The 12,109-nt window shown below is 45.5% G+C and overlaps 1 protein-coding gene across 1 annotated transcript in view; it reads right to left on the bottom strand.

The window, feature by feature from the left end:
- LOC122544262 (scavenger receptor cysteine-rich domain-containing protein DMBT1-like) overlaps window positions 1-12,109 on the bottom strand; it is a 64,718-nt gene that overhangs the window by 27,914 nt on the left and 24,695 nt on the right. The window contains exons 15-21 of the mRNA XM_087980972.1: window positions 10,141-10,425; window positions 8,419-8,688; window positions 7,347-7,661; window positions 5,293-5,577; window positions 3,571-3,840; window positions 2,499-2,813; window positions 484-768 (exon numbers count right to left, since the gene is read on the bottom strand). Of these exons, the coding sequence (XP_087837098.1) occupies window positions 484-768; window positions 2,499-2,813; window positions 3,571-3,840; window positions 5,293-5,577; window positions 7,347-7,661; window positions 8,419-8,688; window positions 10,141-10,425 (2,025 nt within the window). The remainder of the gene's footprint in view (window positions 1-483; window positions 769-2,498; window positions 2,814-3,570; window positions 3,841-5,292; window positions 5,578-7,346; window positions 7,662-8,418; window positions 8,689-10,140; window positions 10,426-12,109) is intronic.

Below are 12,109 nucleotides of genomic sequence, written 5' to 3'. Positions count from 1 at the left end.
TATTCCGGATGGAGGGGGGAGTCCAGAACAAAGGGGTCACCCTTTCGAAAACATGGAAACTGCCGAGCAAAGGAAGTAACTGTTGCAGTTTCTGAACAATACTTGCCTAAATAAAACACAGCTGAAAATGAATCATGTCTGAGCGTGGAGGTTCTCCCGCCAGAAAATATCATCAAAACACATTGGAACAATTCAGGAATTGGTTCATTTGACTAAACAGACACAAGTGGAAAGGTGTGGTGCTGGAAAGGCACAGCTGGTCACGCAACATTCCAGGAACAGGAAAGTCGATGTTTCGAGCAAAAGCCCTTCATCAGCATGTTCATTCCTGATGACGACCTTATGCTCGAATAGTCGACTCTGGGGCTCCTCAGATGCTGCCTGACCCGCTGTGCTTTTCCAACACCACACCATTCGACGCTTTTCGCTTGCATCTGCAGGTCAGTCATCACTTTGTCCATAACTGACACAAGACACACTCACTTGTAACAACAATATTAACAGGTTGACTCAGAGAGCTGGGTGACCATTGCTCTGCCACCTCAGGCCGATAGGAACATTGATAGCTCCCTTGGTCGCTGGTGGTGACGTTTTCAGTGACATATGTGAGGGCTCCTTGTCCGATGATGAGAGAATTCGAGTCCTTCAGCAACTCTAGATGTCCAGTCAAGTTGCTGTGTGGAACTGTGCAATTAATAGTGAGTGAATCTCCAGCCACGTAGAGTGCCAATGAAGGGCTGACAGAGATTGTCGGCTCCGTTGAAGGATCTAAAAAGAGGAAAATCGGCAAAGGAGATGTCAGAAATCTGCAATTGTATTCTGTCTGATTAATGTGTGGGGTATTCTCGTTATTGCCAACTAGAAAGGATAGAGTGTCAATCATGTGATTGGAGACCGATTTACCATTCTGTTTAATGTTACTGGAATTCAAATGGACTGAAACATGAGGAATGTCGAATGACAGAAATCTGCAATTGTATTATGTCCGATTAATTAGATTTGAGTCCCGACAGTGTGGAGACAGGCCCTTCGGCCCAACAAGTCCACACTGACCCTCTGAAGAGCCACCCACACAGACGCATTCTCCTACATTTACCCCTGACTAATGCACCTAACACTACGGGCAATTTAGCATGGTCAATTCACCTGACTTGCACATCTTTGGACTCTGCCAGGAAACAGGAACACCAGGAGAAACTCACGCCGACACGGAGAGAATGTGCAAACTCCACACAGACAGGTACCCGAAGCGGGAATTGAACTAGGGATCCTGACACCATAAGGCAGCAGCGCTAACCACTGAGCCACACTAACAATCTGCCGCCCCAACTTTAAACGGTGGAGTGTCAATCACGTGCTTGGAGAGCCGTTTGCCATTCTGTTAAAAGTCACTGTATTTCCTATCTCCTGAAACATGAGGAATGTTGAATGAAAGAAATTGGGAGCCAAACTAACCCTTTTGGCATTTTGAGAGTGCTCCACCATTCATAATAATCACAGCTGATCGGTTAGCTCAACAGTTTTGTTTGTCTGAGATTTTATTTTCTTTAGCTCCAAACACATTGATGCTAAACAATCCGAGATGAAATAGAGTCCAAAACTATCGCCATTTCATCTCTGATTAATGGTCCTACCCCACCACCGTATCCCTCACTGATCTCTCCTTATCCTTCTGTCTCTCTCTTTCTCTCTCACCCTCCCTCTCGCTGTCTCTCTATATCCCACTTTCTCCCGCTCCGAATTCCGAAATATCTCTGAATCGTAAAAATCCTTTTCTGATCTCCGTTAAGCATGTTTCCTGTATGTCTATGGTATCCGATTCATTACCTTAGATTTGCACTATCGGTTTGTCCATTTCCTTCAAAATGGGTCAAGCATAAAGACAACGCTTAAAGGACTTAAACCCTTTAAATCTGATGTCATCACATTTCCACACACGTTTTTGCTTCTTCACTACAATATGGCACTCACCCGTAGTGTTCCTTCCTTGTATTAACTGGAACAATCTGCACCATCACTAACCTACAATCCTAAGTTCTGCTTTAGGTTTAATGTACTAATTTTCCAGGCAAATGAAACCACAGACACAACAAGTTCATTCAAAACCTGATCCACAGGTCGTGCTTTACAATTCACCAGGACTCCCGTTCCAGTATGTTCCAGGTGGAGCACGTTCTTTGGGAACAGCTGCCCCTTCCCCAGTAGCTCTGCAAATGTCCCATGGGTTTCAACACAATTCTCAAGGTCACCAAACATTGAGTCACACAGTTATCTCTTTCATCTTGTTGTCCCTGTGACAATTAGCTCATGGTGGATTAAGGTTTTACTTTCTCCTTTCTGGTTTTTCAACTTAGCCAGAAGCTGTTCATAAACTTGAATGTAACCAATTGGATTGCATCTTTCAAAGCTTTTTGCCCACTTCCCAGTGATTACCAAACCATTATAGGAACCTGAATTGTACAGAAGATGTCTATTCAGTTATTCAGCTGGGCTCTTACCTGGGTAACAGATTACTCCTGCATCCTCACCATGACCACAGTTGTGGGTTCCCCAACCAGGGAAGGAGCAAGACCGGAGATGGGACTCTGTCCCATTGCAGGAAACGTCATCCATCCAAATCTGGCCGGCACCTTGTCCAAACTGAGCGTTACTGTGCACTGACAGGGCGGGTCCACATTGCAGCTCCTTGCAGAGAACAGTGGCATCTGCCAAATCCCAGCCATCATCACAAACCGTGCCCCAACTTCCATCGTACAACACCTCCACAGTTCCAGAGCACGGATCGTTCGAATTGACCAACCTCACACCCGATCCTGAGAGAACAGAGTGGACCCGTTACTTCAGAGAACAATGATGATATCCGAATCATTCTACCTTTGATTGGCCATCGTTATTCATTTACGTTCCTGACACCAATACACACATGTTTTATGTAGATTTATGAAGGTCTGCAAATCTCTTAGAGAGCGAGACAGAAAGTGACAGACAGACAGAAAGATGACTGGTGGCAGCTCTTCCCTCACTGGTTTCTACCTCCCTCTCTCTCTCTCTCTGTTTCTATCTCTCTCCCTGCATCTGTTACTTTTATATAGATTTACAAGGTTCAGCACAGCTATTGCAGAGAGAGTAAGAGACATCAGACAGACGGTCAGACAGACAGATGACCGGTGGTGGATTAACCAGATGCTCACCAGGCCTCATTCAAAATTTGAGAAGGCTGGATCCTCACTTTGACCTCTGCCTGTGTAGGAAGTAAACCCACGCACTGGGTGCTGCTGTGCATCACAGACCTGCTGTCAAACCAACCTTGCTAACTTCCCTCAGTCAGGAGGAGAACATCGAGACTTTGCCAGCTGGTATTGTGGACATGTGGACAGAGTCATTCAGACAGCACGGGGCAGGAAATGCAAACGGAATGTTACTGTTTACCTTATAAATGTACTCTTTCACAGGAAACCTACTCTAATGTTGGGATTACATTGTAAATATCTACCTTGCAGAATTAGTCACTCACTGGGACACGGGTTCCGAATATTCACGTCTTACAGAGCCAGCGGAAGCCTTACTCACGTGCGACAGTTACAGGGCGACTTTGAAATGATGGTATCCAACGACCTGAAACCTGGGTTTTGTAGGAACATGTGTACTGGCCCTGGCTGCTGACAGTGATGTTCGGAATGGTGTAGGTGAAGGATTGCTGGCTGATGGTGCTGTTGATGATTGGAACTGTGTCCTTTAGCAACAGAAAGCGGCCTGTAGGGACACCGTCTGGAACTGTGCAGCTGATGTTGACTGATTCGCCGTCAGCTCTCACGGAGATGCTCGGCTCGGTTACAGGATCTGACGAATAAAACAAGTCATCTCACAGAAATATCCAACATCGGAGCAGGAGTAGGCCATTCGGCCCTTCAAGCTGTCCTCGCCCATTCAATAATATCGTTCCTCATTATTCAACTCAGTCCACTGCTCCCGTGCTTTCTCGCTGTAATCTGTAAAACATCTATCCGACTCTAACTGGAATAACATGGTACATTTTGACCTCGACCGCTTCCTGAAGCAGAGAATCGCACAGGCTCCCCACTCTCTGAGTGAAGACATTACACCTTTTCTCAATCCCACTCTGTCCTCTTTCGACTTTGATTCTGGACTCCGCCCGTGGTTTGGAACATCATTCCTGTGTTTATCCTTGTCTAGTTCTTTTAGAATTTTTTTTCACTTTCTATGAGATGCCTCACCATTCTTCCAAACACCAGTTACCATAGTCGTAACCAATCCAGTCTCTCTTCATACGTCAGCCCTGCCACCCCAGAAAACAGTCTGGGAAACCTTCGTTGAACTATCTCTGTAACCAGAACAAACTCCTGCAGATAAGGAGACCCAAGGTGCACACACAAAAGTCCAGGTGTGCTATCAAGATGTCCCATCCTGGAACTGAATCCTCTTCCTATGAAGGACAAGATTCCATTTGCTTTTTTCCTTCCCTGCTACACCGGCCACAATTACTGTTCGTGACTGGTTAGAGGAACACCCAGGTTCATTTTTACCTCCCTGCTTTCTCCATCTAACCCCGTTTGGATCCTAATCGACCTTCCTGACACTTTGCACTGCACTGGATACCCTCTCGCTTATCCACATGACACTGCATCTGCTGTATTTGCCACTCACTGCGCGTGTCCGAATCCCGCTGACTGTAGCAGTGTGATGGCACATTGCTGTCATGAGACTACATGATCCAACCATAAGGTGTATCTCCTTGAGCAAATCTAGTAGATCTATTCACAAGACTGGACAGGGTAACTCTCGGAACGGTATTCCGGATGGAGGTGGGAGTCCAGAACAAAGGGGTCACCCTTTCGAAAAGATGGAAACTGCCGAGCAAAGGAAGTAACTGTTGCATTTTCTGAACAATACTTGCCTAAATAAAACACAGCTGAAAATGAATCATGTCTGAGCGTGGAGGTTCTCCCGCCAGAAAATATCATCAAAACACATTGGAACAATTCAGGAATTGGTTCATTTGACAAAACAGACACAAGTGGAAAGGGGTGGTACTGGAAAGGCACAGCTGGTCACGCAGCATTCCAGGAACAGGAAAGTCGATGATTCGAGCAAAAGCCCTTCATTAGCATGTTCATTCCTGATGAAGACCTTATGCTCGAATCGTCGACTCTGGGGCTCCTCAGATGCTGCCTGACCCGCTGTGCTTTTCCAACACCACACCATTCGACGCTGATCGCTAGCATCTGCAGATCAGTCATCACTTTGTCCATAACTGACACAAGACACACTCACTTGTAACAACAATATTAACAGGTTGACTCAGAGAGCTGGGTGACCATTGCTCTGCCACCTCAGTCCGATAGGAACATTGATAGCTCCCTTGGTCGCTGGTGGTGACGTTTTCAGTGACATATGTGAGGGCTCCTTGTCCGATGATGAGAGAATTCGAGTCCTTCAGCAACTCTAGATGTCCAGTCAAGTTGCTGTGTGGAACTGTGCAATTAATAGTGAGTGAATCTCCAGTCACGTAGAGTGCCAATGAAGGGCTGACAGAGATTGTCGGCTCCGTTGAAGGATCTAAAAAGAGGAAAATCGGCAAAGGAGATTTCAGAAATCTGCAATTGAATTCTGTCTGATTAATGTGTGGGGTATTCTCGTTATTGACAACTAGAAAGGATAGAGTGTCAATCATGTGATTGGAGACCGGTTTACCATTCTGTTTAATGTTACTGGAATTCAAATGTACTGAAACATGAGGAATGTAGAATGATAGAAATCTGCAATTGTATTATGTCAGATTAATGTGTGGGATGTTCTCGTTATTGACAACCAAATTAGATTTGAGTCCCGACAGTGTGGAAACAGGCCCTTCGGCCCAACAAGTCCACACTGACCCTCTGAAGAGCCACCCACACAGACCCATTCTCCTACATTTACCCCTGACTAATGCACCTCACACTACGGGCAATTTAGCATGGTCAATTCACCTGACTTGCACATCTTTGGACTCTGCCAGGAAACAGGAACACCAGGAGAAACTCACGCCGACACGGAGAGAATGTGCAAACTCCACACAGACAGGTACCCGAGGCGGGAATTGAACTAGGGATCCTGACACCATAAGGCAGCAGCGCTAACCACTGAGCCACACTAACAATCTGCCGTCCCAACTATAAACGGTGGAGTGTCAATCACGTGCTTGGAGAGCCGTTTGCCATTCTGTTAAACGTCACTGTATTTCCTATCTCCTGAAACATGAGGAATGTTGAATGAAAGAAATTGGGAGCCAAACTAACCCTTTTGGCATTTTGAGAATGCTCCACCATTCATAATAATCACAGCTGATCGGTTAGCTCAACAGTTTTGTTTGTCTGAGATTTTATTCCCTTGTTGTTTCTTTAGCTCCAAACACATTGACGATAAACAATCCGAGATGAAATAGAGTCCAAAACTATCGCCATTTCATCTCTGATTAATGGTCCTACCCCACCACCGTATCCCTCACTGATCTCTCCTTATCCTTCTGTCTCTCTCTTTCTCTCTCACCCTCCCTCTCGCTGTCTCTCTATATCCCACTTTCTCCCGCTCCGAATTCCCAAATATCTCTGAATCGTAAAAATCCTTTTCTGATCTCCGTTAAGCATGTTTCCTGTCTGTCTATGGTATCCGATTCATTACCTTAGATTTGCACTATCGGTTTGTCCACTTCCTTCAAAATGGGTCAAGCATAAAGACAACGCTTCATGGACTTAAACCCTTTAAATCTGATGTCATCACATTTCCACACACGTTTTTGCTTCTTCACTACAATATGACACTCACCCGTAGTGTTCCTTCCTTGTATTAACTGGAACAATCTGCACCATCACTAACCTACAATCCTAAGTTCTGCTTTAGGTTTAATGTACTAATCTTCCAGGCAAATGAAACCACAAACACAAGTTCATTCAAAACCTGATCCACAGGTCGTGCTTTACAATTCACCAGGACTCCCGTTCCAGTATGTTCCAGGTGGAGCACGTTCTTTGGGAACAGCTGCCCCTTCCCCAGTCGCTCTGCAAATGTCCCATGGGTTTCAACACAATTCTCAAGGTCACCAAACATTGAGTCACACAGTTATCTCTTTCATCTTGTTGTCCCTGTGACAATTAGCTCATGGTGGATTAAGGTTTTACTTTCTCCTTTCTTGCTTTTCAATTTAGCCAGAAGCTGTTCATAAACTTGAATGTAACCAATTGGATTGCATCTTTCAAAGCTTTTTGCCCTCTTCCCAGTGATTACCAAACCATTATAGGAACCTGAATTGTACAGAAGATGTCCATTCAGTTATACAGCTGGGCTCTTACCTGGGTAACAGATTACTCCTGCATCCTCACCATGACCACAGTTGTGGGTTCCCCAACCAGGGAAGGAGCAAGACCGGAGATGGGACTCTGTCCCATTGCAGGAAACGTCATCCATCCAAATCTGGCCGGCACCTTGTCCAAACTGAGCGTTACTGTGCACTGACAGGGCGGGTCCACATTGCAGCTCCTTGCAGAGAACAGTGGCATCTGCCAAATCCCAGCCATCATCACAAACCGTGCCCCAACTTCCATCGTACAACACCTCCACAGTTCCAGAGCACGGATCGTTCGAATTGACCAACCTCACACCCGATCCTGAGAGAACAGAGTGGACCCGTTACTTCAGAGAACAATGATGATATCCGAATCTTTCTACCTTTGATTGGCCATCGTTATTCATTTACGTTCCTGGCCCCAATACACACATGTTTTATGTAGATTTATGAAGGTCTGCAAATCTCTTAGAGAGCGAGACAGAAAGTGACAGACAGACAGAAAGATGACTGGTGGCAGCTCTTCCCTCACTGGTTTCTACCTCCCTCTCTCTCTCTCTCTGTTTCTATCTCTCTCCCTGCATCTGTTACTTTTATATAGATTTACAAGGTTCAGCACAGCTATTGCAGAGAGAGTAAGAGACATCAGACAGACGGTCAGACAGACAGATGACCGGTGGTGGATTAACCAGATGCTCACCGGGCCCCATTCGAAGCTTGAAAAGGCTGCATTCTCACTTTGACCTCTGCCTGTGTAGGAAGTAAACCCACGCACTGGGTGCTGCTGTGCATCACAGACCTGCTGTCACACCAACCTTGCTAACCCACCTCAGTCAGGAGGAGAACATCGAGACTTTGCCAGCTGGTATTGTGGACATGTGGACAGAGTCATTCAGACAGCACGGGGCAGGAAATGCAAACGGAATGTTACTGTTTACCTTATAAATGTACTCTTTCACAGGAAACCTACTCTAATGTTGGAATTACATTGTAAATATCTACCTTGCAGAATTAGTCACTCACTGGGACACGGGTTCCGAATATTCACGTCTTACAGAGCCAGCGGAAGCCTTACTCACGTGCGACAGTTACAGGACGACTTTGAAATGATGGTATCCAACGACCTGAAACCTGGGTTTTGTAGGAACATGTGTACTGGCCCTGGCTGCTGACAGTGATGTTCGGAATGGTGTAGGTGAAGGATTGCTGGCTGATGGTGCTGTTGATGATGGGAACTGTGTCCTTTAGCAACAGAAAGCGGCCTGTAGGGACACCGTCTGGAACTGTGCAGCTGATGTTGACTGATTCGCCGTCAGCTCTCACGGAGATGCTCGGCTCGGTTACAGGATCTGACGAATAAAACAAATCATCTCACAGAAATATCCAACATCGGAACAGGAGTCGGCCATTCGGCCCTTCAAGTTGACTTCGCCCATTCAATAATATCGTTCCTCATTGTTCAACTCAGTCCACTGCTCCCGTGCTTTCTCGCTGTAATCTGTAAAACATCTATCCGACTCCAACTGGAATAACATGGGACATTTTGACCTCGCCCGCTTCCTGAAGCAGAGAATCGCACAGGCTCCCCACTCGCTGAGTGAAGACATTAAACCTTTTCTCAATCCCACTCTGTCCTCTTTAGACTTTGATTCTGGACTCCGCCCGTGGTTTGGAACATCTTTCCTGTTTTTATCCTTGTCTAGTTCTTTTCGAATTTTTTAAACTTTCTATGTGATCCCTCACCATTCTTCCAAACACCAGTGACCATAGTCCTAACCAATCCAGTCTCTCTTCATACATCAGCCCTGCCACCCCAGAAAACAGTCTGGGAAACCTTCGTTGAACTATCTCTGTAACCAGAACATCCTCCTGCAGATAAGGAGACCCAAGGTGCACACACAAAAGTCCAGGTGTGCTGTCTAGATGTCCCATCCTGGTACTGAATCCTCTTCCTATGAAGGACAAGATTCTATTTGTTTTCTTCATTCCCTGCTACACCGGCCACAATTACTGTTCGTGAGTGGTTAGAGGAACACCCAGGTTCATTTTTACCTCCCTGCTTTCTCCATCTGACCCCGTTTAGATCCTTATCCACCTTCCTGACACTTTGCACTGCACTGGATACCCTCTCGCCTATCCACATTACACTCTATCTGCTGTACTTTGCCACTCACTGCGCGTGTCCTAATCCCGCTGACTGTAGCAGTGTGATGGCACATTGCTGTCATGAGACTACATGACCCAACCATAAGGTGTATCTCCTTGAGCAAATCTAGTAGATCTATTCACAAGACTGGACAGGGTAACTCTCGGAACGGTATTCCGGATGGAGGGGGGAGTCCAGAACAAAGGGGTCACCCTTTCGAAAACATGGAAACTGCCGAGCAAAGGAAGTAACTGTTGCATTTTCTGAACAATACTTGCCTAAATAAAACACAGCTGAAAATGAATCATGTCTGAGCGTGGAGGTTCTCCCGCCAGAAAATATCATCAAAACACATTGGAACAATTCAGGAATTGGTTCATTTGACAAGACAGACACAAGTGGAAAGGGGTGGTGCTGGAAAGGCACAGCTGGTCACGCAGCATTCCAGGAACAGGAAAGTCGATGTTTCGAGCAAAAGCCCTTCATTAGCATGTTCAATCCTGATGACGACCTTATGCTCGAATAGTCGACTATGGGGCTCCTCAGATGCTGCCTGACCCGCTGTGCTTTTCCAACACCACACCATTCGACGCTTTTCGCTTGCATCTGCAGATCAGTCATCACTTTGTCCATAACTGACACAAGACACACTCACTTGTAACAACAATATTAACAGGTTGACTCAGAGAGCTGGGTGACCATTGCTCTGCCACCTCAGGCCGATAGGAACATTGATAGCTCCCTTGGTCGCTGGTGGTGACGTTTTCAGTGACATATGTGAGGGCTCCTTGTCCGATGATGAGAGAATTCGAGTCCTTCAGCAACTCTAGATGTCCAGTCAAGTTGCTGTGTGGAACTGTGCAATTAATAGTGAGTGCATCTCCAGCCACGTAGAGTGCCAATGAAGGGCTGACAGAGATTGTCGGCTCCGTTGAAGGATCTAAAAAGAGGAAAATCGGCAAAGGAGATTTCAGAAATCTGCAATTGTATTCTGTCTGATTAATGTGTGGGGTATTCTCGTTATTGCCAACTAGAAAGGATAGAGTGTCAATCATGTGATTGGAGACCCGTTTACCATTCTGTTTAATGTTAATGTACTGAAACATTAGGAATGGAAAGTGATAGAAACGAGGAGCAGGAGTTGGCGATTCGGCTTTTTGCGAATGCTCGAACATTCAAAATGATCACAGCTGATCGGTTATCTCACATCTTTGTTCGTATGTGTCTTTATTCTCTTGCTGTGTCTTTAGCTCCACATTGACGCAACATCATTCGAGATGAACTAGTGTCCAAAACTGTCCCCATTTCATCTCTGATTCAGGGTACTGCCCCACCAATTTTCCCCTCACTGGTCTCTCTCTCACACACACACGCACTCTCTCTCTGTCGCTTTATCTCTCTCTGAATTCTCAAATATCTCTGAATCTTATGATTCCCTCTTTATCTACTTTTCAGCATGTTTCCTGTCCGATATCTGATTCATTACCTTAGATTTGCACTGTCGATTTGTCCATTTTATTCCAAATGGGTCAAGCATAAAGATAATGTATAATATACTTAAACCCTTTTTGTCTGATCTGTTATCATATTTCCTCGTACTTTTTTTCTTCCTCAGTACTATATGACTCTCACACGTAGTGTCCGTTCCTTGTATTAACAAAGAACAAAGAAAATTTACAGCCCTGGAACAGGCCCTTCCAAGCCTGAGCAGGTACAAATGTACTGTCTAAACCAGTCGGTCAATTCATAAGCACCTGTATCCCTCTACTCCCCACCTACTCATGCATTTATCCAGACGCATCTAAAATGAATCTACCGTGCCTGCCTCTACCACCTCTGCTGGCAATGCATTCCAGATACCCACCACACTCTGTGTGAAGTACTTGTCAGGTGTATTTCCCTCAAATTTTCCACCTCTCACCTTAAAAGCGTGACCTCTCGTTATTGAATCCTTCATTCTGGGAAAAAGCTTGTCTCTCTCCACCCTGTCTATATCACTCATGATTTTGTAAACCTCAATCAGATCCCCCCTCAATCTCCTTTTTTCTAGTGAAAATAAACCGAACCTACTCAACCTTTCTTTATAGCTAGCACCTTCCATACCAGGCAACATCCTCGTAAGCCTTCTCTGCACCCTCTCCAAAGCGTCCACATCCTTTTGGTAATGTCGCGACCAGAAATGTACACAATATTCTAAATGCGGCCGAACCAATGTCTTGTACAATGTTAACATGACTTGCCAGCTCTTATACTCAATACCCCATTCATTGAAGACAAGCATACTGAATGCCTTCTTGACCACTCTATCCACCTGTGCAGCAACTTTCAGGTACAATGGACCTGCACTCCCAGATCTCTATGCCCATCTACTTTTCCCAAGGCTCATTCATTCATTGCATAATTCGCACCAGAATTACTCTTGCCTAAATGCGTCACCACACATTTGTCTGGATTGATAACCATCTGCCACTTTTCCGCCCAACTCTCCAGTCTGTCTATATCCTCCTGTATTTTCTGACAGTCCCTTATGCTTTCTGCTCCTCCACCAATCTTCGTATCATCTGCAAACTTGCTGATCATACCAACAGTGCCCTCTTCCAGATCATTTATGTATATTACAAACA

This window comes from Chiloscyllium plagiosum, unplaced genomic scaffold (assembly GCF_037043375.1).
Source record: "Chiloscyllium plagiosum isolate Xiang-an unplaced genomic scaffold, Cpla_swu_hap1 HiC_scaffold_38, whole genome shotgun sequence".
NCBI lineage: Eukaryota > Metazoa > Chordata > Chondrichthyes > Orectolobiformes > Hemiscylliidae > Chiloscyllium > Chiloscyllium plagiosum.
Note: the sequence above shows the minus strand (reverse complement) of the source record. Positions and strands in the feature narration are given on the sequence as shown.